Source organism: Notechis scutatus, chromosome 13, assembly GCF_049901735.1.
Source record: "Notechis scutatus isolate UNSWTSFEM ecotype Mainland chromosome 13, rNotScu1.2, whole genome shotgun sequence".
Taxonomy (NCBI): Eukaryota; Metazoa; Chordata; class Lepidosauria; order Squamata; family Elapidae; genus Notechis; species Notechis scutatus.
The window spans coordinates 7,007,140-7,032,678 of NC_142021.1; the positions used below are offsets into that span (position 1 = coordinate 7,007,140).

At 41.7% G+C, this 25,539-nt stretch overlaps 1 protein-coding gene and 1 long non-coding RNA gene across 2 annotated transcripts; one reads left to right on the top strand and one right to left on the bottom strand.

Moving 5' to 3' along the window:
• The first annotated feature begins 4,114 nt into the window (after positions 1–4,114).
• MAPK1 (mitogen-activated protein kinase 1) lies at positions 4,115–24,523 on the top strand. Its single transcript, XM_026686378.2, has 9 exons — positions 4,115–4,445; positions 12,724–12,906; positions 13,549–13,738; positions 14,804–14,920; positions 15,448–15,562; positions 15,764–15,895; positions 16,289–16,398; positions 18,024–18,151; positions 19,366–24,523. Exons 1-8 carry the CDS (start codon positions 4,312–4,314, stop codon positions 18,138–18,140), a joined length of 1,098 nt encoding a protein of 365 aa, XP_026542163.1. The 5' UTR covers positions 4,115–4,311; the 3' UTR covers positions 18,141–18,151; positions 19,366–24,523.
• Positions 7,266–12,058, bottom strand: LOC148129613 (uncharacterized). The gene is made up of 2 exons (XR_015745219.1): positions 10,693–12,058; positions 7,266–9,894 (listed from the first exon to the last, which is right to left on the bottom strand). It is a non-coding gene; the product is annotated as an uncharacterized LOC148129613 (long non-coding RNA).
• Positions 24,524–25,539: the final 1,016 nt, after the last annotated feature.

Genomic DNA, 25,539 nt, shown 5'->3' on the forward strand with positions numbered 1-25,539 from the left:
TTTCTCTTCTGCAGGAGATCGGATGTGTGCATTGAACTGTAGCTTGGTTTTGAATCATATGCTTTATACAGCTATTATACTGTATATGTGTAAAGCTTTTCTTTCCTCCCTCTTCCCTCCCCTTCCTTTCCTTTCCTTTATTATCTTTCCTCTCCTCCCTTACCCTCTCCTCTCCCTTCCCTTCCTTCCCTCTTCCCTTTCCTCTTTCTTTCCTTTCCTCTCCTCCCTCCCCTCCCTCCCTCTTTCCTTCCTTCCCTCCCCTTTCCTCCCTCTTCTCTTCCCTTCCCTTTCCTCCCGTTTTCTTCCCTTCCCTCCCTCTTTCCTCTCCTCTCCTCCTCCTCCCTTACCTCCCTCTCCCTTCCCTCCCTCTTTCCTTTCTTCTCTCCTCCTCTCCCCTCCCCTCCTCTCTCTCCCTCCCTCCCTCTCTGTCTCTTTCTTTCTTTCATATACATCCTGCAATATTTATGCTGAAATTGAGTAAAGTTACTTGCAAAGGTGTCAGTTCATATTTTCTTTTCAGTATTTGCAAAGAGCCTCACATCCCTTTTTGTGTAAGTGTGGGGGTGAGTGAGACCCCAACTTGTTCCTAAGTGTTAATAAACAACCACAAATTTCGTTTGAAGCTTTCTTCGCTTTGTTGTTTCGAGAGGCTGCAAAATTTGAAGCCCGTTTAAAGGTTTAAAGCTCCTGGCTAGCCCCTGCATGCTTGTGTGTGTTTTTGTGTGTGTTGAGATTCCCTCTCCTCCAGTTGTCACTTCAACAAGCCTGCCTTCTCGACAAATTGTCAAAACACTTCACGCTGACAAAAGAAACAACAACAGGAGAAAGATAACGGGTTTAATACTCTAGGTTTGTTTGCATGCAGCTGGATTCCTTGGGCAGTTAGATTCAGTTCCATTGCCTTCCAGTGCCACAATCACACACACAAACACACAGCCCTTTTCCAGTAAAAGCATATGAGAAGGCATAAAATCTTTGCACTTAAGTCTGAGGAGAATTCTAGAAGGGCGGTCCTGTGGCTGTTTGCAACACAATTTATGTGTGAGTAACTGTGTTCTTGGATCGGAAGGACAAGTGGTAATTTATTCTTCTATTACTGATGCTGCTGTGTTGCAAATAGCTCATATTGAAACTCTGTGTGTGTGTGTGTGTGTGTGTGTGTGTGAGAGAGAGAGAGAGAGAGAGAGAGATGAAGAGACAGAAGGAAGAAAGGAAAGGAGAGATGGAAGGAAAGGAGAAGAGGCAGGAAGAGAAAAGAGAAAGAAGAAAGGAAAAATCAGGCAGAGAGGAGAGAGAGAAACAGCAACTAAAAACAAGATTATCTTCCTATTTTGCTTCTATCCCTTCCTGCAGCCATTCTTCCTGGCATCTCAAAAGGGGAAAAGAGAAGACGTCAACTTCCCCCTCACCCAACACTATTAAGTTTGTTTATTATGAAATTTGCCACCCATCCAACATCTCTGGGCGGCTTACAACATAAAATGGATAGAAATGAATGGGTAACTTTTTATTTCCCATGAATTTTGATCACACGACCACGGGGATGCTGCAATGGTAGTTAAATATGAAAAAAGGGGCCGTAAGTCCCTTTTATAACTTGGAATGGTCACAAAATAAACTGTTGTAAGCCAAGGATTACCTGTATTTAATCAGATTTATTTGCTACAGGGTTCACTGTACAGAACTACTGGGACCACCATTTTTAACAACAGCTAGCTCCCAGAAAGATGGACGTTTTTCAATTAAGTGGAAAAGTTGCTGCTTTGAAGTTTCTCCCCGACTTGTCCACAAGCTGTAAAATATCAAAAACAATGAGGCATTGAAAGCCTGTTACGAAACGTTGACGGTGGGTTTTGTAAAAGACCTTGGTTGTTTTCTTGCAGACATTTCACCACCCAAGTAGGTAACATCATCAGTGCTGACAGAGAAAGGGGTTTGCTGTCTGCTAATTGATTCCTAACCTGAGCATCCTTTAGAACGGGCTAGTTTTTTAGGATTCAGGTTTCAGCCAAGCCAAGATGCAAAAATCTCGTGCTTGCTTTTTTTTTTTCCTTTAAAAAACAACAACCACCACCAGAAATTTTAACTTGCCATGCGGTCAGAAGGATGGAAACCTTTAAACCTCATCCCACATTAATTATGGCCCATGCATCGAAGCCCATTCACACCCAACGGGGGCTTACACGTGCTTTAATAACACACAAAGTCATTTGCCATCTGTTCTTCCCCCTCCTTGTGAAAAAACAATTATGTAAAGGAGGAAATGAAAAATATTTTTGTTGCAAGCAGCATTGTCATCTGTGATTTCTCTAATGTTCCTGAGCAATTTTTTTTTTAATGGGGGGGAACATGGAGAAGAAAATGGTTTCACCATGTTCTTCCATGTGGCGCAGGAAGCTGTCAGAAAGAAGCAGGTGCTTGGCACGTTGAGGATGTTTAAATCCATCTCGATTTTAAATCTGCCTAGCTCACGTTGAATGGCAGTGGTGGGGTCTCTTCTTTAGGGAATCTGGAAGAAGCAAAAGGAGTTGGAAATGACACACTGAGCTACCCAAAATTAGCAATTAAAAAAACCAAAACCCTAAATGTGGGTTTTTTTTAACCCGAAACTGCCCTACTATAGATTTTATAGAAGGAGACTTTAAAAACAAACCTGTAAAATAGTGATACCTGTATAAGATTTGGAAAAGGTTCATATATGTCTTGAACTAGCATTGATAACCTAGCTTGGTTAATGAAATGTCTGCAAGAAAACAAGCCCAGAAAGCACCAAGGATGACCTTCTTCTTCTTCTTCTTCTTCTTCTTCTTCTTCTTCTTCTTCTTCTTCTTCTTCTTCTTCTTCTTCTTCTTCTTCTTCTTCTTCTTCTTCTTCTTCTTCTTCTTCTTCTTCTTCTTCTTCTTCTTCTTCTTCTTCCCTCTCCCCCTCCTCCTCCCCCTCCCTCCTCCTCCTCCTCCTCTTTTCTTCTTCTCCTTCTCCTTCTCCTTCTCCTTCTCCTTCTCCTCTCCTCCTCCTCCTCCTCCTCCTCCTCCTCCTCCTCCTCCTCCTCCTCCTCTTCTTCTTCTTCTTCTTCTTCTTCTTCTTCTTCTTCTTCTTCTTCTTCTTCTTCTTCTTCTTCTTCTTCTTCTTCTTCTTCTTCTTCTTCTTCTTCTTCTTCTTCTTCTTCTTTTCCTCCTCCTTCTCCTCCTCCCTCTTCTTCCTCCCCTCTTCTTCCTCCTCCTCCTTCCTCTTCCTCCTCCTTTCTCTGAGACCGCTTGGGCAGTGGGTTGGATTAGATGACCTACAAGATCCCTTCCAACTCTGTTGGTCTGTCTATCTGTCCTTCTCACCCCCCCCCCCCCAAATTTCACTCTTTTCTATCACTGATGATGTTACTTAGTTTGGATAATGAAACGTCTGCAAGAAAACTAGGAGAGGCAGCATAAACATTTAACTAATGTTCAATATTTAAAAATATTGATTGATTAATGCATTGCTCGGAGCAGGGGCTTCCTGGAGATCAGCCTGCTTTTATTAAAAAAAAATGTTAAGCCGAAAAATTAGTCTTCATCAATTCTGCAGAAATCTCACCCTCTTGGGGTAATTCTAAGATGCTTCAAAAATTCACTTCTGGGACTCCCTGTTCTTCCGAGCAGCTCCAGCGCAGGACTACATTTCCAGAAAAGCAAAATCATTCAAGGGAGGCCAATGCAATTTCGGAGGTAGGAAATAAATAAAAATTGCAAAGGACGGAGTGTAAAAAAATAAAAAAAATAAAAAATCAAAGAGAAACCACGTGATTTACAGATTTTCCCCCCCATCTTTTCCTTCTGCAAAACCCCGCCCCTGTGGCCACGCCCCCTCCGTTCACGTCCTCCGCTGCTTTTCCCAGGCCACGCCCCTCGGGCTGCGGCACCCTCTCCGCCCTGTCGGGTGAGGTAGGCTCCCCCATCTCTTCTTCAGCCAATGCGTAAGCCCCTCCCTCTGCCTCCCGCGCGCTCGCGCCACGCCTGTTCTCCCCCCTCAACCGAACCAATCGCAAGACGCGAAGCCGGCCCACTCTCCCACCCCACCCCGTCGAGCGCGCGTGCGTGGTTCGTCAGGGTTAAGCCCCGCCCGCTTCCCTCAGACGGTTCTTTCAGAGCTGGCGGGTTGGAGCGGCGGCCGCTATTTTTGGGGTTCTCTGTGTCGCCTCCCCTCTTTCGCTTCGTCTAGCCGGAGCGAGCCGCGGAAGGCGAACGGGCGGCCTCCCGCCTCTTTTCCTCCCGCCCGCCGGCCGGTCGGCGCCCCTTTTTCCCCCTCAGCCTCGCCTCTCCCCTCACGGATACCAACATGGCGGCGGTGTCGGGGGCCGCCGTGGGCAGCCCTGCCGGGGTCCCGGAGATGGTGCGCGGGCAAGTCTTCGACGTGGGGCCTCGCTACACCAACCTCTCCTATATCGGGGAAGGGGCTTACGGGATGGTCTGGTAAGGATGGGGATGGGAATCCGGCTGCGCGCGGGGGAGGGGGCGCGGCCGCTCTGCAAATAGGTGGGACCGCTGCTCCCATCGCTGCCTTTTTCAACGGGGGTGGATGATGGAGAGGGTGGTCCAGGCGGCGGCGGCGGAGGGGGAGATGGGGAGACGTCTGGACAGGTTGGAGCACAACACCCATCGTTGTCCCAGCCTTCTCTCATCTGGTAGGGGATGATGGGAATCTAGGTGGAGGCTGGGTGTGTTGCTTTCCAGACCTTTCTGTCTTAGTGGGGGATGATGGGGATGATGATCCAGACGGGGGGAGATGGGGAGCCGTCCAAGAGAGGTTGGACCATGACTCCCGTCATTGTCCCAGCCTTGTCCCATTTGGTAGTGGATGATGGGTATCTAGGAAGAGACTGGGTGCGTTGCTTTCCAGACCTTTCTGTGTTGGTTGTGGATGATGGGCGGGGAGGTACAGCAGAAGAAGGTTCCAGCCACGTTGGATCACAACTCCCAGCCTTCTCAAGCTGGTAGTGGATGATGGGAATCTTGGTGGGGGCTGGGTGCATTGCTTGCCAGACAGGGAGTGGAAAGCGCTCCACTTTCCAGGCAGATTGGACCACAAGTCCCATTGCTTTCCCAGCCTTCTCATGCTAATAGCGGGCGATGGGGTTGTAGGTTGAGGCTGGGCAGTGCATTGCCTTCCAGACAGGTGGGAGCATAGCCCCCCCCCCGCTCTTCCCCCCCCCAGAACCTTTCTGACCTAGTGATGGATGATGGTGAGTGGGGTCCAGGCAGGGGAAGGATGGAGAGCCCTGTGTTCCACCTTTCAGACAGATTGGATCACAATTCCCATTGCTGACCCAGCCTCGTTGGGGATGGATGATGGCAATCTAGATTGAGGGCTGTACATGCTGCTTTGCAGACAAGTCGGACCACAAGAACCATCACTACCCCAGGGTTCGGAGGTCCATCCTAGGCTTCCAGTGGATGATGGGGATCCGGACTGAGGAGAGGTTGGAGGCCATGAGTGCTGCCTTCTAGATGGATTGGACCACGACTCCCATCTACTGCCCCAGGGAGCAGGGGACCTTCCAGTTCCGGCAGTGGGATGGTGGTCCATCCTGGAGAGAGGACCAGGGCTTGACTGCTTGCCTTCTAGCCAGGTTGGACCACAACTCCCATCGCTGCCCACGGAATCGGAGAAGGGCCTTCCCATGTTGGTGATAGATGATGATATGGAGTCTGAAAGCCACCAGCATCTTCTAGATGTGTTGCTCCACCTTCCTGTCACATTTTAAGTGACAAGAGCCATAGCAGCCCACACCATCTTCAAAGGATCTGAGCTTCTTTGGGCTCTGACCCATCAGCACAAACTTGAGTTGTGGTTGCCGCATCCTTTTTAATTGCAAACCTGTCGCCTGTTCGTTGATTTCTGTTTTGTTCTGCATCTCATACAGGAGCAAAAGGCAGCCTAGACACAGCTCCCCCCCCCCCATTTGCAATCACTCAGTGAAGGGCTGGGCCAAGAAAGAAAGAACATCTGGCCCTGAATCACCCCAACATTTTTCATGGCTGAGTGTGCAACAGGGTCCCCCTATTCAAAAATCACCACCTTCACTGCCGCACCATGCTAATATTCTGTTCTTAACTAGCCAAGATGATCTACATATATTACAATTAATGCAGTTGGGTGCCTAGATTGCATTTAACATCTATAAAGGATGAAGTCAAGAGCTTGGAGACTGCAGAGCAATCTTGGGCATTTTTATTTGGGAATGAAACCAACCAGGTTCAAACTTATTAACTCCTAGTTAAAATATCCTTAAGATTGCAGCCTTGTCTGTTTAAAAAAACCACACACATTTGTTTTGCCTATTCTTCCTCAATGAGGCATTCAGGGCGCCTCATAATGTAAAGCAGTCAAAATAGGTACGTATTGATGTATATCAGTGATCTATTTATTTAAAGCAGTCACTTCTGTTTTCTCTATCTGAATTCCCATTATTTTCCAAAGGAATCTATATCTAAATTTCATTATGCTGTTTATGTACCCGGAAAACATTTTATGCCTTATATTTTAATTGGGCCAAATTCCATGGGGAAGCATTGTTTTTAGGCAATTGTAACCTAAAATAATGAATCTTGCCTCAAGAAGCATATATTTCAAATTTTCATTTTGTTCCTACGCACATTTCCCCAAAATGTAATTAGACTTTGCTGCCACAAATAAAATATAATGAGTATTATTGGTATAACAGCTATAAAGATCTAAGCTACTATCTCCTTTCCCAGATTACTTAATAAAACACTCTCATGCCCAAATTTCTTTGCCTGCTATAGTTTCAGCAAATCACTTTATGCTGTTGCTGTCTATACAATGTAAATATGACATTTAATGCCAGATATTAATTATTAACTATACTGTTCTTTGCAAGTGTGAAACTGAGTACATTATGTGTTTGTATAAGGGTGCCTGTGTTACATATGTCGAGTGAGTGTATGCCAGGTATTATTTAATACATGTCATATGTGAGTTTTCTGGGTGTCCAGAAAAATACCAGAAGAACATCTGATCCTTTACTGTATACTAAGCTAAGGGGGTGGGGGAGCAAAGACCCAGAGCTCAACTATTCTTAAGTCTATTTTACTGTTTGTTGCTCATGGGGTGTCGTTTTTTAATCTCTGTTGGTACTCCCTCTTGCTGTATTTCCTTAATCCCTGTTTGGCATGGCTGCGCTTGCTGAAATCAGATAAGATTTTCAGTTGGGTTTGGATGAAAACGTATTGTATATTGTTTGAATTACAGCAGGAGACTAGGCCAAATACAAAAAAATGGCAATTTATTTTTGTAGGGGTTTTGATGGCTAGCGTGTTGGGTCTTATATAATTTTAAAAATTTGGGTACAGGAAGCTGTGAGAGCAAGGAACAGAGCCTTTTCTAGTTACCAGAGCCAGCAAGGGGGGAAGTGATATATTACAGGTTTACAGTTGTGAAGGCTTTGTGCTTAACACAGCTGGTGGTGCTCTTTTTCAACTGACATTCAGCAAGGCTCTGTTCCTCTGTTGGGGTCTCCTGTGTTGTGTGGACTAGCCAGTCTGAAGTCAGAATTTAATGCCCGCCAATCAAGTGCCTGCTGTCACAGTGTGCAGGATCTATCACACCAATATCAGTTCAGAAGGATAGGCAGGAAAGTGTTTGGTTCATAGCGTATGCAGAGTCTACTTTACATTAAGGTCTTTTTAGTTAATTGTTTTCCTCTTTAAAAAAAGACTGCTCAGCTCTTAGCTTTTTTTTTTAATCAATGCAAGCTGGCATAAGTGCTCAGATCTTCCACTGGGGAATTGCCTTTTTCCGATTCAGCATAATGAGCTAGATGGTAATTCATTTTTAAAATTCTAACATCTTTATACTTAACAGCTGCTTCACTACTTGACTAATCCATGGATAGGTTTGTCTTACTAAAATTTCAATCAGGTAATTTAAATTTTGAAGAAAATACAGTATTAATAAGTTAATTGAAAGAATTGTGATTCTATTATACAAACCTCTGCATTATAGATGTGATACTAATACTTCATATTGTACTTTATTTCTGTGAAAACTGTTTCTGAGATTTCGTTATAGGTATGTGGCAGTCAGCTGCAACTGTTAGCATCCTCTAAGACAGGAATTTAAATTCTGTGTATGTAGATTAGTGAGAATTTAAGACAGCTGTGGTTTATATACTTTTCAGCAGATTATAAGCATGTGAACATCCTGATTCGGGGTCAAGTTATTAATGCTTCCATTCCATGAAAAACTTCAGAATGTTGAACATGTTCAGTATCTTTGCTAGACTCACATCTGAGGCCTTTCACTAGTGAGGTTCCCGGGGTATGCTAAAAACAGTGACCAAAGGTTTTTCTTACCCAGATCCCTATCCAGGTTTGTATGTCTGTTTCAGTGTCAAATGAACATGCTAGTTAGGCAGACCAAAAAGATTTCACTAAAGCTGGAAAACATTGCTTGTTTGGATACGAAATTTATCCTCTGTTTTTCTCTAATTTCTTTCTTCAACATACAGTTTCATTCTGTTACCGTGGCTGGATTCATCTAACATTGCAAAACCAAAATGGTTTTTTTTCTTTTCTTAGCATGTTGGGCAAACCTAATCACTTGTGGTTTAATAAGTCACGGTTAAGTGAATCGTGTCTTAATAGGAAGAAATACAGCCTTTGATGATTTTTTCCTTTCACTTTGGGCAGTCTTTATAACCTTACCTGACTGAACAGAGTTCCCTGGCAAAGTCTGCCAGGCTCGGCCTTGGGTGGTTGTCTTTTCCCACTGATGAAACTTTAATCTGTATTTTTTTCTTCTGCGTAGTCATTTGCACATTGCCATATACCTGTTCTCTCTTCTGTTCAACTTTCATTCTAGACCTCTTGTGGCTTTCTCCCTTTCTCTCCCTGACTTACTTTCCATTCTGTGCCTTGGTGATTCCGCATTCATGTTCACCTTTTTGAACCCTATGCTTCCAGTTTTCTCTGGGACAGATTTTTTAAAAATATATTTTGGTGAACCATATTCTCATATTGAACCCTAATGGCTTTCCTTGAATCCCTTCTGCAAAATTCTGGCTTCTTCTTGTCCTTTTTTTTGTAGCCTGATCACAATTTTCTTCCTTCGATGTCTCTTTTTCGACGTGCAGTGTACTGATTCTGCAGTCATCTTTAATACGTTATTTCTCCTGTCACTTCTGCCTACGCTTCGGGGCTTGTAACTTAGGAACATTGGAAACTGCCTTCTCTGGGTTGTCTTGCATAATTCTTCAGAATCCTGGCCTAACATTCACCGACGAGCGTGCCAGCGTTCTCTATCTGATTTCTTCAAGCACATCTTGGGATTTTATTTTATTTTTTTCCCAGTGGGTAATGCTGAATCTTTTAGGATTGAAAAAGCTTTTAATGTTGCATCGGAACACAACTCTCACCTTATTCCTCGACCCACAAGATATAATGCGAAGCTAGAATTTGAAGTTGGCTGCTACCTGTTTCATTTAAAGAAGGAAGTGGCAGGTGGCTTTTTTTTATAATGACGAGTGCTTGTACGGGTTCCTACCTGCAGGAAGAGTGAAGAGAAAGCCTGCAGTCTTGAGAATAATCAGTCAAGTCTTGAAACATTAATGCTTTTGAGTGTGGCCACTGAAATAATACAGTAGTATCAAGACTTCTGTCTTTAACTCATCCCTTTCTTTGGCTCTGGATTCAGGAGATCACAATTACAGGTAGTCCTTGAATTACAGCAGTTCATTTAGTGACTGTTCAAAGTCACAACAGCGTTGAAGAAAGTGACATGACTATTTTTCACAGTTGCAACCTTTGTAGAATCCCCCACGATCATGTGATCAAAGTTCAGGTGCTTGGCGACTGGTTCATACTTATGACCATTGCTGTGTCCCAAGGTCACGTGATCCTTCTACAAGCAAAGTCAAGGAGGAAGTCAGATTCACTTAACAACAGGGTTGATAACTACAGTGATTCACTTAACAACTGTGGCAAGAAAGGTCATAAAATGGGGCAAAACTCCCTTAACAAACATCTCTCTTAACAGAAACGGGCTCAATTGCGGTCGTATGTTGAGGACTATACTGCTCACCCCTTCTAGTTGCAAAAGCTGAGTTTCCCGAGCTTCTGAATTTCTTTGAAAGAAATGTGATTAAAGCTGCCAGTTGTAGATTCGTGTCCTTTTTTCCTCTGTTACATTCCAGACATCGTCTGGTCTCAGTTTGGCTCTAATAATAGTTGTTTCTTTGTTTTTTTTCTGCCAAAGCCTATACTTGTTCCACCTTTGCTCTCAGTTTATGTTCCAAGTTTGTTTTTGTTTTGTTCTTCTCTCTAAGAATAAAGTCGATGACAAGCACTTCTCACAGGCTACTCTATTTCCTAGTTCGGTAAAAGGATATAAACACCTCCTTTTTCACTTTTTAGTAGCCTGGATGACAGCAAAACCCCATCTCTCTCAGATAGCCGTCATAGTCTTAAAACTCTGATTTGCCATAAGGGATCCATTCTTACTGTGACAAAGAATTAAAACATTCCAGCAGAATTCTTCCCATGCCTAGTGTGGTCTTCCTGAAATTGGGCACTCCACAGGTGCATTGACCAACTCTCATGCAGGGCTATTGAAATAATCTTTGGAATATGCTATATAGACCTTTACACTTTCAGGTTAAATAGGCAACTCATAAATTGTGAAGCAAGAATGGCCATTTACCTGGGATCCTGAGACGGTTGTGATCCTGAACCTTTCAAAGCAGGATCACTCCTGGGCTTGACAAAGGTGCACTGGCAAACCAGTGATGCGTTGCTCAGCGACAAAGAGAAGGGACTTATTTCCTAACCCGTCAAACAGATTGTACCCTGATCTTTGATCTAGGTAATAGCTTTGGCCGCCTTCCCAAAGAATTCTGGGAATCAGGTCCCTGTACAGTGGTTTGGAAAGAGCATCTGATTGAGGAAGGTTATGAAACATTTCTTTGCTCAGTTGTTATGACCCACCCAGAGTCAACAAGAGTTGGGCAGCATGCAAGTTTAATTATTCTAATCCTCTTCCCCTTCGTCAGGAATATAAAAATTAATTATTCTTAGGTGTCAGCCTTTTATTTCACTTCAGTGTGTGATTCACCTGATTTGCACACACATCGATATCTAAAGCTCTTGTTTCCTAATAACTTTCGTTAGCTTTTGATAGTTGGTTTCTTACTCTATTAGTTTTCTCTTCCAAATTATTGTATCACTTATAAATCTGTTACTACACAGTTCTCTGAAAATCTTCCTTTTAATTGGGTTAACTTCATGGGGAAATATTCTTTCTCTCTTAAAGAGTAAAAATGGAGGATAAAAGCAGGCTGGATTTAATCCTTCCTGAATTCCTTCAGGGTTAAATTGGCTGCAAGTTGGGGTGTTGTTTTTTTTTGCAGAAGTTTTGTTTACTTAAAGCATTTTTAACCTCTTTAATTAGAAAAGTTGCCTGAAAACTCACAAAAATCCTTGCAAAGAGAGTGCCTGGCTCCAGACTTATATCTGTAATACATGACACAGGAGGAAAAGGCAATCTGATTTACAGTTGGTATAATGGTTATCTAGAAATAGCTCATTTAGCCTGTTTGAAAAGCTCCTGCTGAATGACCCTGGTGGGAAGAACAGAGAGCGAGAATCTCAGCCAAATTTTGCTTCAATTCCTTTTTGTCTTCTGCTTTATTGGAACGGACTATAGGAGTCATCCTTCGGTTATATAGTTAGACTATAGAAGTCATCCTTCGGTTGAAAACTGAATTGGTAATCTATTATTAGGCTTGAAATCTAGAGTGAAATTTAAGCTAAATTAAGTGTGGTCGCCAAGCAACAGCAAGAACTGGGTCGACAAAGCAATAATCTTGCTACTTTTCAAAGAACACATTCCTTAAACTTTTCAAGATTCAGATAAGCTTATATATTAGTGCTCCTCAGTGTTGAAAATCCACCAGAGCAGAAAATGAGCGTTGTCAAAGGACAAGGAAGGCAAATGGGTGGCTGGATTAATGTATCCAAATCCACAGGAAAAGTCCCACTTGTTTATTATTATCCTTTGCTAAATTGTAGCACTTTAAAAAAAAAACCTTTTTACCATATAATAGTATGTTTACAGAGATGGGCAACGTTGTCTAAATTATCTATGTTTTGAAATAGGAGTTAAAGTGAATATTTCTGTGTGTTTGATTCAGTTTACATGTGCTGGACATTATGAGGTTGTCCAAATTAGTTTGCTCTTCTTCCTCCTAACAGCCCCTCCTGCCTTAAAAATGGTGAATGGGTATCAGGGTGTCCTAATTTGGAGGACCCCAAGTCCTCTCTTGTTCCCTAGATTACAACCTACCCCTTCAACACAACCCTACAATCCTCACTGTCTCTGAAATTAGGCAAGGTCGTCATGAAAAGAAATGGGTGGATCAACCTCAGTGTCTATAATGCTGGAGCCTACTCTTTGTTTTAAGCAACATTTCTTTTGGGACCAACAATTTCTATCTACTATATTGCTGAGAAGGAAACAATATGAACATGTAGAGAAGAAACACAATATGGGCAAAGATTTAGAAGAAAAATGTGTGCTCTGCAATTTTTGTGGTTGTTGGCACCAAAGGAAGATATAGTTGAAACTTAATCAAACATTGGTTGGGAGACAAGGTGGAGATGCTGCTAAATTATTTAAGAAGGTCTCTTGTTTTGCCGATCGTTGAGTTTATTTTATCACCTTTTTTTTTTCCAGTTCAGCCTATGATAATTTGAACAGAGTTCGGGTGGCGATAAAGAAAATCAGTCCTTTCGAACACCAGACTTACTGTCAAAGAACCCTGAGAGAGATCAAAATCCTGTTGCGTTTCAAGCATGAAAATATTATTGGGATCAATGACATCATTAGAGCTCCAACTATTGATCAAATGAAAGACGTGTATCCTTTAAAAACCCTACATCCTTCTATTCTCATTGTCGTCTTTTCTTCTTTGAGTTAAAGTAAAATTATCTATTCTGGTTATTATTATATGCATAGGTTGTGCTCGACTTTCAACAGTTCACTTACTGACCGTTTGAAGTTTCAATGGCACTGAAAAAAGTGACTTACGACCATTTTCCACACTGATGACCCTTGCAGCATCCCCATTTGGATGTAATTTACATGATGATGTATTCACTCACATTTATGACGGTTGCAGTGTCCCGGGGTCATGTGGCCCCCTTTTCGACCTTCTGACAAGCAAAGTCAGTGGGGAAGCCAGATTCACTTAACAGCCGTGTTACTAACTTAACAACTGCAGTGATTCACTTAACAAACATGGCAAGAAAACTCATACAACTCACTTTAACCAATTTCTCACTTAGCAACATAAATTTTGGGCTCAGTGGTGGTCATAAGTGGAGGACTACCTATATACTTCTATGCATGAACCACGCAGAAATTTTGTCATTGTTTCCGTTTTGTAGTTGTTTATTCTGTAATACAGAAGTACGACTTTAAACATCTCAGAAGCTCAGCCAAAGTACATTATCTGATATAACACATGTGTTGGTTTTGTTGCCTTAATTCACTTTTCAGCTACATTGTGCAAGATCTCATGGAGACAGATCTTTACAAACTCTTGAAGACTCAACATCTCAGCAACGATCACATTTGTTACTTCCTTTACCAAATTCTGAGAGGATTGAAATACATCCATTCAGCCAACGTATTGCACAGGGATCTCAAACCGTCCAACTTGCTGCTAAACACTACTTGTGATCTCAAGGTCTGTATTTAGCTTTTTAGGAACAGCTCAAGGGATTACAGAATACCAAATAACAGAGTTGGAAGGGGGACCTTGGAGGCCTTCTAGTCCAGCCCCCTGCTCAAGCAGGAGACCCTATACTCTGGTCAAAAGGGCCCAGCAGAGATTAGGCTACCTGAGACTTCTCAGAAAACAACAACAGAATGAAAAACTGCTGGTGACCTTCTACTGCTGCACCATAAGAGAGCATTTTAACATACTGCACCTCTGTATGGTTTGCCAATTGCACAGGGGCAGATAGGAAAGCACCTTAGAGGGTTAACATCATTGCCCAGAGGATCATGGGTTGCCCTCTCCCCTCTTTGGAAGAGCTTTATAGCTCCCGCTGCCTTAAGAAAGTTCAAAACATCCTCAAAATTCCATCTCATCCTGGGAATCCTTTTTTTGAACTATTACCATCTGGCAGATGGTACAGAATAATAAAAACAAGGACAAATAGGCTGAAAGACAGCTTCTATCCCAGGGCAGTAGCTCTTTTGAATTCTGCTGTATAGTGCAGTGTTGGTGCGGTGTCGGGGGTCTTGGTTCAATGTGTGGAGGGTGAAGGATGTGTGTTTGTGTTCATTTTCATGGTCATGGTCATGATGTGCACTGAAGACTGTGTTTGATTTCGTTGTACGAGGTGCAGTGACAAAGTAAACTAAACTATACCATTTCAGACAAATGGTTGTCGAGTCTCTTGAAAGCCTCCAGTGATGGGGCACCCACAACTTCTGAAGGCAAGCCATTCAATTGGTTGATTGCTCTCACTGTTAGTAAACTACTTCTTAGTTCTAGGTTGCTTCCTCCCTTGGTTAATTTCCATCCATTGTTTCTTGTCTTGACTTCTGGTGTTTTGGAAAATAGGTTGACCCCCTTTTCTTTGTGGCAGCCTCTCAAGTATTGGAACACTGCCATCTCTGCAGGCTTTTCCCCTTGTGGAATATATCCCCCCTTTTTAAAAAATGAATTTTGCTGTCTCAAAAGAAAAAAGAAACCCTACTCTTTCTAAAAACAGCAACAATCTTTTCTTCTATCCCATAATAGATATGTGATTTTGGTTTGGCTCGTGTGGCAGACCCAGATCATGACCACACTGGTTTCCTAACAGAATATGTAGCTACACGTTGGTACAGAGCTCCTGAAATCATGTTGAATTCTAAGGTGAGAGTTGAAATGTTTTGTATTTAATATTATAGCAGAGTTTTTGATCCAAATCATGGAAATCATTTTCCTCATGGAAATCCATTATTAGTCCTGTTTAACTGAGTTAGCCTAGTTTATGTAAAATATTAGTTTAACTTTGCTGATCATAAAATGGTGTTTTATATTTTTTTTCTAGAGCATTGTCCTGGGATTTTTTGTGTGTGCATGTGTGTGTTATGTGTAGGCTCATAGCTGGATAACATGTATACTATCCATTTAAAGTTGTTATTTAATATCTATGTGTTGAAACATGTCCTGTGGATGCCAAGGAATTGAACTTTAGGTATAGTGGTTTATGGAGTTGTATAAACAAATATTTTTTATAGTGCATTTTTATAATGCTTCAAGAAATCCTAAGTATAAAGTCTAAAATATTGTTAAATGGTAGAAGTAGTGACATGCTAGAAAATGGTCATATTTGAGAACTCCAGAACTGTAAAATATGCAACATTATAGCAGATGTTTTTCCCCCTTGTTATCTCTAGGGATATACCAAATCTATTGATATTTGGTCTGTGGGCTGTATTCTGGCAGAGATGCTATCAAACAGACCCATCTTCCCAGGGAAACACTACCTTGATCAGCTCAACCACATTCTTGGTAAAAAAAGAAATATATTTTTACATATAAATAATACAGAGACTCTTAACATGTCTAATTGGTGTTTCTTCCTTTTTCTTTATTTGCTGGAACTAGGAACTTGAGCAAACGATAATAAATTTAAGTTAACTTATATTCACCAGACAGATATACTTTATTTTTGCAATAATTTCTCTTCCTTTTCCCCCCTTCATGTTGCAGGAATTCTTGGGTCTCCTTCCCAAGAAGACTTGAACTGTATAATCAACGCAAAAGCGAGAAATTACTTGCTTTCTCTACCGTATAAAAATAAAGTTCCCTGGAACAGATTATTTCAAAATGCTGATCCCAAAGGTAACTTAAAAGAATAAGATTCTGACGTTCTGGAAAACCATGGCATAAGATGAGTTCTAGGAAAAATTACAAGAGCTGAGATTTGTAACAGTCCCTACTCTTTCTCTGTCTTCATTAATGCTCATATCCAAAGAATTAGCCCTCCATATTTACGATATTCCTCGTGAATACGTTGAAAAATGTACAAGCATTTCCTGTTTTCTTCTCAGTAAGTGTTTTTATTGTAGGTGAAGTCCTGCTCAGACTAGAGCCTTCCTTTTGTGGTTGCTCCGTGAAATTGTTTTGCAACCCCCGGGGTGGGGAATTTAAACATTATTCAGCATGTTCTGTATCGGGTGGACATCAGGATGAGTAGAATGCAAGCCAAACTAATTCTAAAAATTGTCTCTCTAGCTCTTGATCTGTTGGATAAAATGTTGACTTTCAACCCTCACAAGAGAATTGAAGTGGAAGAAGCTTTGGCTCACCCTTACCTAGAACAGTATTACGACCCCAGTGATGAGGTATGGAGGCTATGGTATCCTGGCTGTTTGACAAGTGTAGAAACACTTTAATTCAACGCTTTGAGTTTGGCAGCCAGAGGGGCCAACAAGTGCTTACAGCTCAAATCTTGTTTTATATATTTATACAGATACCCCTCAACTTGCAACTGTCTGTGGAGATTCTCCAGGTCATGGTTGTCCCAAAGGTGCTTTTTATATTCCTTGCAGTCATTGGCCCTATTCGGGTGACCCTGAGGGCGCACAGATAAATCTCCAAGTGGCCTCAGTGACTGTCAGAAAGAGCGCTAACGACCAGATGACTGCAAAGGAATATAAATCCTTCCATCTTCCACTATTCAGTCAAAACTGAAGAAGCTTCTCAGATGAGAAGTGGAATGTCTTCAAGGAAGAAACGAAGTCCAGTTGCCTTTTGAAAAAGCACCTTTGGATCAACTTACACCCATTTGTTCAGTCACTGGTTGAAATTACAACCATACTAAAAAAAAGTTACAACTGGTGCTTGAACTTATGACGGTCACTGTAATTCCCCTAGTCACCTGATGACATTTCATGTGCTTGGCATTTATGAAGGTTACAGCGTCCTGGGGTCACCATTTGCAGCCTTCCTGGGTGACTTCCAGCAAACAAAGTCAAATTTCCCCAACGACCTCGTGACTCACTCAATAACTGCAGTGATTCTCTTAAAGATCGTGGCACAAAAGGCTGTAAAATCAGGCGTGGCTCACTTAACAACCACCTTGCTTAGCAGTGGAAATTCTGGTCCCAACTGTGCTGGTAAGTCGAGGACTAGCCATATACAAGTTTAGCCATTTAATGAGGGTCTCAGTTACAATTTCTGAAGCTGTAAGATTTACTTGCTTTCAAGACAGATGTCTGTAAGAGCAGAACCATACTTCAAAAATAAGGCCAAAAATAGCTGTTCTACCACATTCATAGTTACCACCAATTATTTTCCTTAGCATATATCAATCAACGTGTGAAAAATCGTTATCTCGCCAGCTCCCCAAACCATATTTTAATAAATGTAACCAAGTATAGTTGGTCCTTGATTTATGACCACAATTGACCCCAACATTTCTGTTGTTAAGTGAGTTTTGCCCCCATTTTATGACTTTTTTTGCCACTGTTGTTCAGCGAATCTCTGCAGTTGATAAGTTAGTCACCTGGTTGTTAAGTGAGCCGGGCTTTCCCACTGACTTTGCTTGTCAGAAGGTTGCAAAAGGGGATCAGCCTGACCTTGGGACACAGCAACGGTCATAAGTATGAGTTGCCAAGCATCTAAATTTTGATCACGTGACCACGGGGATGCTGTGAATGATTGTGTGAAAAATGTTCATAAGTCACACTTTTCAATGCCATTGTAACTTTGAGCGGTCACTAAACATTGTAAGTCGAGGACTAACTGTAAAACTTCTGTAACTGCATTTTTATACTGTAGATGTGACTATTTGTGCAGGTAATTTTAGCAAGCATTATTTTCTGTGATTCATATTCTAATTTTGACCACAAAGTCTCCTGAGCAGCTTTAGAACACTTAAAAAATTGAGAACTTTCCAATTGACATATTCCTATTGTGCCTCAATATCATTCATGTTTCTGATGGTCTGTTCTTTATTTTTCTAAAGCCTGTAGCTGAAGCACCGTTCAAATTTGATATGGAGCTGGATGACTTGCCGAAGGAAAAACTGAAAGAACTAATTTTTGAGGAAACGGCCAGATTCCAGCCAGGATACAGATCCTAAATGGCATAAGGGTAGGTTACTACCTGAAATGGGCAACTTCTTTTGTATTTCATGTAATCATTTGATAAATTTTAAATTATTTTAACATTATCACAGTTAAGGCTTGCAAATCATTAAGCCTTTCCCAAAAAGCTTTTGAAAAATTTACTCAGGAACTTAGGGAGAAGCCCCAAGGGGCTATTCCAAAATTCACCTAAAATATCTGAAAGAATTCAGAAAAACAACCCAAAACCCTGTAATGGCTTCAGTTAGTTTTCCTAAAGGGCTTATGGATCCCCCCCGTCCCCCTCCACTCACACAGTGAGAATGTAGTCTTCCTTTCGAAAGCAATGATAATTTGCCATTTCATCCACTATTCAATTCATACACCTAGAAAACAGCACTTTTAATATTCTGTATTAACCTTTGTATTGCAAAAGCTGAAATGTCAAACATTTTGCTTTAAGTTTAAAAAAAAATGTTTTGTAGGTCTACCTCCAGAAGGAAAATCAAAGGCAAACTTCCCTGAATGTCACTTTTTATGTATAAGTTGTAAGCGGCCCAGAGTTTCTCAACAGTGAGATGGGCAGCATACAAATTTAATAAATATATAAGGTTCAGGAGCCGCAGTGGGTAGAGTGCAGTACTGCAGGCTATTCCTGCTGACCACCAGCTGCCAGCAGTTCGGCAGTTCGAGTCTCACCAGCTCAAGGTTGACTCAGCCTTCCATCCTTCTGAGGTCGGTAAAACGAGGACCCAGATTGTTGGGGGGGAAACTATGCTGTCTCTGTAAACCGCTTAGAGTGGGCTGTAAAGCACTGTGAAGTGGTATATAAGTCTAAGTGCTATTGCTATTGCTAGTCAACTTCCGCAGATAATCCTGTGTTATTTTATAATCTGAAGTACACTGTACAGATAGTTGCCGACTTCAAACCATTTGTTTAGTGACTGTCTGAAGTCACGTGATCCCCTTTTGTGACCCTCTGACAAGCAAAGTTAACGGGGAAGCCAGATTCACTCAGCAGTTGTGTTACCAACTTCACAACTGCAGGGATTCACTTAACAATGGTGGTAAGGAAGATCATAAAATGGAGCAAAATTCACTTAGCAACAGAAATTCTGGGCCCCACTGCGATCGTAAGTCGAGGACTACCTGTACGGAGTGATCTCTCTGTCCGACGTGTATGCTCCGTTTTCCATTAAAACGTTCCCCCTTTGTCTTTTTTTTTTTTTTAATATTTTGTAGGATAAAGGAATTAAAGGGCTGGGCACACTCTTCGCAGACGTTCTCTTCCTGGTTCTTTCTCTATGATTATATGACGTGGCCTCCTTCAGTTTATCCACTAAACATTTCAAGCCATTCAGGAGGACCATTTCTATGGTTGTCCTGGCTTTCTATGTCTTCAACCGATTTCTCTCTGCGACGCCTGAAGAAACGTTACCAATACTCCTGCGTGTAAACCCCACCCCTCGCCCCGCCCAACCGATCTTTTGCAGGTACTGTCTTTTCTCTCTTAAACACACCACCCTTAGATGACGCCGGTTGGTTTAGACCTTGTCCCTTTCTGGTTTGAAAGATGCAGTGTTGGTTTCTGACCTTAAGGAGAGGGCAGGCTGTTTTATACCTTGAAATCATTTTTCGGTTTTCTAAGATTTTTGTAACGGCATTTGAGAGGAAATAATAATAGTAGTAATAATAATAATAATAAAGGAACATTGAGGGCACTTTAAGTCAAGGGCATTCGCCACAACTTTTGCACTTCTTTAAGCTTGCCATGTTTACTGACATGCGCAGTACGAGAGGACAGATGCAGGCCTACGCTGTATTTATACTTTTCACTACTCCCCCTCCCCTTCCGGGCATAAATTAAGGCAGGTCACTTCAGTGCTGAGATGTTTCGGCAAACGATGCAGAAAAACCGCCCCTTCTCTTCCCCCCTCCCACCACTTTATGAGGTCGTAGGCACTTGTGCAATTTTAACTTTGAATGGTACACCTGGGATTTCTAACGCCACACATTTCCAAGACGCATCTGCTTTCCCAGAAGGCAGTCTGGATTGTTGATTTGAACACAATCCCCCCCACCCCCCCCTGCTGTTTTCAACCCAGCAAAAATGACTTGATAACGAAATCTTAACATTTGATGGGTTTCTTTTTTTCTGGAAACGCATCCAGGGGTGGTAATACGTATTATCCGAGAAACTTTTGTGAACAATGTAAAAAAACTCCACCCAAATGCGAAGAATCCTCATTTGGTACCTTTCTTTTGAATGTATGTGGTGGTCTCTGGAAAAAAAAAGAAAAGAAAAAAGGAACACTGCATCTTTAAAATAAGAAAGTGGGAACAACTTATTCGCGTAGCATGTCGGCATCTCGCATTTATTTCCTGTAACGTTCCCCCTCTTCCCATATGCTTCCAGAATTGATAACTCTGGGCCTCTTGTTCAGTCAGCTGATTTAAATTGCATTATCAAGACCCCCCCCCAACCCAGGCCCGTGAAATGAACCAGCCACTTGGTTCTGTTTCATCAATACTCTGCTTTTTCTTTCTTTCTTTCTTTTTTTTTTTTTTAATGATAGCTCTTCAAGTATTTGTTTTTGAAACTGTACAGTGTGGAGTTTACTAGATGTTCTGTTCCAGTGCGGTGCCTCATTGACACTTTCTCCCCCCGCCCCCTCCTGCTCTTGGTGAGAAATTTTACCTTGTTCTAAAATGATGACGGTGTTCTCCTCCTCGCATGACTGTTAAAAGCTTTCTGTGCACAGATGATTGTCTTAAGTGCCACATAGCTGGAGCTGAAACAAACAAATAAACAAAAAAAGTTACCTCCAATTATGCTCAATGAAATTCTCCCCAGCAAAGAGAACATTTCATCGGGGAGAATAAAGCGTGTTTTTAGCTGTTCCAACGTCTTTTTTGCTCTGTTGTATTTTGGCAGCAGTGCCCTTGTTACGAATCAAACATTAAAATTTCGTTTTGAAAATTTACCTTTTACTTTTTCCAAATAATTTTGTTTGCCTTTTGAAGATTTTTTGTGAATGGGGAGTCTTGCTGTTTTAGTCTCGGGGTGACTTGTGTTTAATTTTTCTTCCTGCAAGGGCGAGAAAGTCCTTTGAGTGGATTCTTAGTGGGCCAGTCGCTATGCATATATGCTGAAATGAGTAAGTTTTATTTTCCTGTTAACGAAGCTAATCTGGCATTATGGTTCTCATCTTGATCCACAGTTAGTTAATTTGTTTCTCTGATCCAAAATTCCATTGAGCTCAGTAAGACTGTTAGGAAATTAGAATTACAGTTTTGGCCTCTTCAGGTGCATCCGAAGTTACGTAAGGTGTATATCAAAGTTTATATTAGGTGTTTACAGATGATAGCATTCTACATTAATACATAAGCAATCAGCCTGCTAAACCAAACTTAATAAATGTGTGTCTTTGAAAGTTACTTTCTGTTAATTCTCATGGAAACTGCAAAAAACATAGATTGAGAATATTGTTGGAAAAGGTTTGACAGGTCCCAAGTTCTCTGCAACTTCCTATGACTGTTCAGACCTGTCTTAGATCCGTCTTTCATTTTTAAAAAAACAGAGTTTACCATAATGCCTGCTGTTAAGTTGAGCTGTTCTTGGGGCTTGGCTTGCATCATTATTGCAACATTAATTTGGTGGTTTTAGACTGTTAAAGAGTCTCTCAAGTGAGACAACACAGCAGTTTTTGTTACAGGAATGGAAAGCTTTGTTGCCTTTGTTTATTATGTTTTGTACTATCCTATTCACCTGCAATTTACAATTGGACAAGGGAAGCTACAGACAAAACATATTAAAACAGTGCTGCCCCAAACTTTTTGGGCACCAGGGATCGGTTCTGTGGATGTGGTTTTGCACACTGCCTGCATCCCACGGATGTGGCTTTGCTTGTTTGTGCAGCCCGGTTTCTGGCATGCCATAGGCCAGTGCAGCAGGGGTTAGGGACCCCTGTACTAAAATCTGCTTTGAGATAGTCAATCTGTCTGCCAATTGACTTTTGGCCACTAACTGTTCATTAAAGGCACATCTTTTGACAGAATAGAATGTCTTGGTGAAAAAAGTAAGGCTCCACATTTAGGCAAGAAAAACCAAATGCAAAACTGTAGTATATAGATGATGCCTGGCACAATAGTAGGAATGGTGAGAGGGATCTTGGAGTCCTAGTGGTCAGTCACTTAAATATGAGCCACCCATGTGCTGCAGCTGCCAAAAAAACCCTAGGACGATTCTAGGCTGCATTAACAGGGGTAGAATCAAGGTCACGTGAAGTGTTAATACCACTTTATAATGCCTTGGTAAGATCAGTTTTGGTCACCATGATGTGAAAATATGTTGAAAATCTAGAAAGTGCAGAGAAGACGCAGCAAAGATGATTAGGGAACTGGAGGCTAAAATGTATGAAGAATGGTTGGAGGAATTGGATATGTCTAATCTAGTGAAAAGGACTAGGGGTGACATGATAGCAGTCTTCCAATATCTGAGGGGCTGCCCCAAAGAAGAGGGAGTCAAGCTATTCTCCAAAGCTCCTGAAGAAGCAACAAGAAGCAACGGGTGGAAACTAACCAAGGAGAGAAGCAACCCAGAACTAAGGAGAAATTTCCTGAGAGTTAGAACAATGAATCAATGGAACAACTTGCCTCCAGAAGCTGTGAGTAGCAGTTTTTAAGAAGAGATTGGGCAACCGTTTGTCTGAAATGGTATAGGGTTTCCTGCCTAAGGACCAGAAGACTTCCAAGGCCTCTTCCAATTCTGCTATTCTGTTATCATATTCTGTCTTTTTTTAAAGAAATGCTTCTATCTGTACAGTACTAATACATTATTTCTTATGCCATATATACTAGAAATTACACTATCAAAGAATATGCAATCATATTCATGCCTATTCAAAAAGCTTTGATATATGTAAATATGGAATATATGGATATATTGGACCTAATATGAATTGAATGAATACTTTGGATATCACATTTGAGACTATGCAGATCCATTGGGAAAAATGGAAGACCCTTTGATGCAGATCCTTCATGGAACTCCCCCATGAGTAGGCCAAACAACCTAGTTTAAAAGTAACCTCTTAATTTACCAAAAATGGTGGATATTAGATGACTGCCTAACCTCCCCAGAGGTTCGGGACCACAACTCCCAGAGTTCTCTGCAAGCATGTTTGCCCTTCCAGGAGTTCTGGTTGTACCATAGTGTCAGGGATACGGCTGGGTGTACCTTAATTCAGGGTATACCCAGCCAGCAATCCTGGGAGTTGAAGTCCACGAGTCTTAAAGTTGTCAAGTTTGAGACCCTTGCCTTAACTGATTATGATGGATTGCGCTTTAGTAATGGAAAGCAATATGTAAGGCAAGTGAAACCCCCAACTGGCAGTGAATTCCCCCAAACGATTGGGCAGAAATCATTTTCACCCCTGCTGATTCTAGAGCCTAAATGTAGGAACTTTTGAGATATGCACATCTTATATATTGCCAGCAAGCTATAGCACCATCCCAACATCATGTCCTTGGCTATAGCATGCTCAGATCCGTGCAAGAAGGAATCACAGGGAGATACGTTCAATTTCTTGAGGCTAAATTGGTTCCTGCAGATGAAACCTTAACTTGAGATGAGCTCAGGTGAGGTAGGCCTAAGATAATGGTTCCAGCCAACAATGTTTTGACGCAGTTCTCAGTTGAACGGTAAATTATTTTTGTTCAGCGTCGAAGGTTCATGTTCTAGGAAAGCCTCAAAGTAAGTTCAGGTTTAGATTTTAGAGCACGGATTTGGGTTAGGGTTTTAGGCTTGGTTGTTGCCAAGAATCTTAAGAACACCCAAGTTAGGGAAATTGAGATTAAATTACTGAAGCCTTGAGGAAGACTATCATGGCAGTTTGGATGAAAACTGGAAGAAATGGTATATCGTCTGAGGACAAATGCTCAAAAGTTGCAACGTCCGTTTACTCTTTTTGCCTTTTCTCGTGGCGTGTCAGTGTATAACGCACTACTTAAGGAAATAACGTTTTGCTTTTCTATTGCTTTGTACTGTTGGTGCCTTAGTCATGTACTCCAGGCCCCCCCTGCATAGCTAGTTTTAGTTAATGGTTCATTTAAAACCTGAAACAAAAGCATAATTTTATAAAGGGTTTCCCGTATATTACCTGATAACATAAAAACGTTTCTGTTGTGTGACAAACTTCATGATTTGGTTCTTATGCTCTGTATAGGATTATTGTAAGTAGAGAAAGTTTATATTTTTGTCTTCTGTTGTAAGCGTACATGCTTTTTTTTTTAAAAAAGTAATGGAACAGTTAAATGTCTTGTTAATACATGCCATCAGATTCCTGTAAAAACAAACGTGAAGGAACTCATTAAATTTGATCCTGGATTACTAAAGCAACCCAGTAGTCGTGGATATTTGGAATGAGGGAGAAGCTGGGTCTTTTTTCAAAACCAATTCATAACGCACACATTTTCTACAATACAGGTGGGTCCTCGGATTTATGACCACAATTGAGCCCAACGTTCCTCTTGCTAAGCAAGACAGCTGTTAAGTGAGTTTTTGCCCCATGTTATGACTTTCCTTGCCACATTTGTTAAGTGAATCACTCCAGTTGTTAAGCGAATCACTCCAGTTGCTTCCCCATGGATTTCGCTTGTCAGAAGGTCGCAAAAGGGGGGAGGGGTCCACACGATTCCGGGACACCACAACCATCATCAAATATTGTTATTACTGTTGGCAACTAATAAAAGACCACAGAAATATTTTACAAGTTGACATTCAGCTCCCCTCACTTCCGTTTTTGGGGCTGTAAGCCGTATTGGGAAGACGAAAGGGGGAATTGGTCCACTCACCATTGGGTCATTTTCGCCCTCGTCCTCACTGTCATAAGGACCCGGCGACCGGTCATCGTCGTCCGTGGTTCCTCCCCCTTCATCTGGATGGAGAGGGACCTCTGCAGCCTGGTGGGCCTTCTGGGCCAAGCGTACGAATTTTGATCGCACACCCCTGGGGATGCTGCAACGGTTGTTAAGTGTGAAAGACGGCCATAAAGTCTCTTTTCTTCCACGATTGTTGAAACTTCGGTCACTAATTGAACTGTTGGAAGTCAAGGAACTACCCGTATACCATCAAAGCAAATTACAAAGCCGCTAAGAGCAGGAGAAAGGGGTTAATTCAGGCATTGGTTATTCCACATGAAAAATGGCCCAGGTAAAATAAACGATTAAATAACTGCTACCTTGGCGATGGTTTGGGAGACTCCAACCACCGATACCCCAAGAACACCAGGTGGCCTCCTTTCCCCCCACCCCCCTCTTGCCCTGTCCTTCAATCTCTCGCAAACTTCACCCTCCAGTGATAGCTTTATCTCATAGTTCCGTTTCTATTAAGTGATTCACACACACTTTCCAGGT

Bases quoted from the DNA above. Each gene is read 5' to 3' on its own strand.
- MAPK1 (XM_026686378.2), top strand. From the start codon at position 4,312: ATGGCGGCGGTGTCGGGGGCCGCCGTGGGCAGCCCTGCCGGGGTCCCG. The intron at 4,446-12,723 runs GTAAGGATGGGG...TTTTTTTTCCAG, and splicing joins GGGGCTTACGGGATGGTCTG to TTCAGCCTATGATAATTTGA. The intron at 15,563-15,763 runs GTAAAAAAAGAA...TTCATGTTGCAG, and splicing joins TCAGCTCAACCACATTCTTG to GAATTCTTGGGTCTCCTTCC.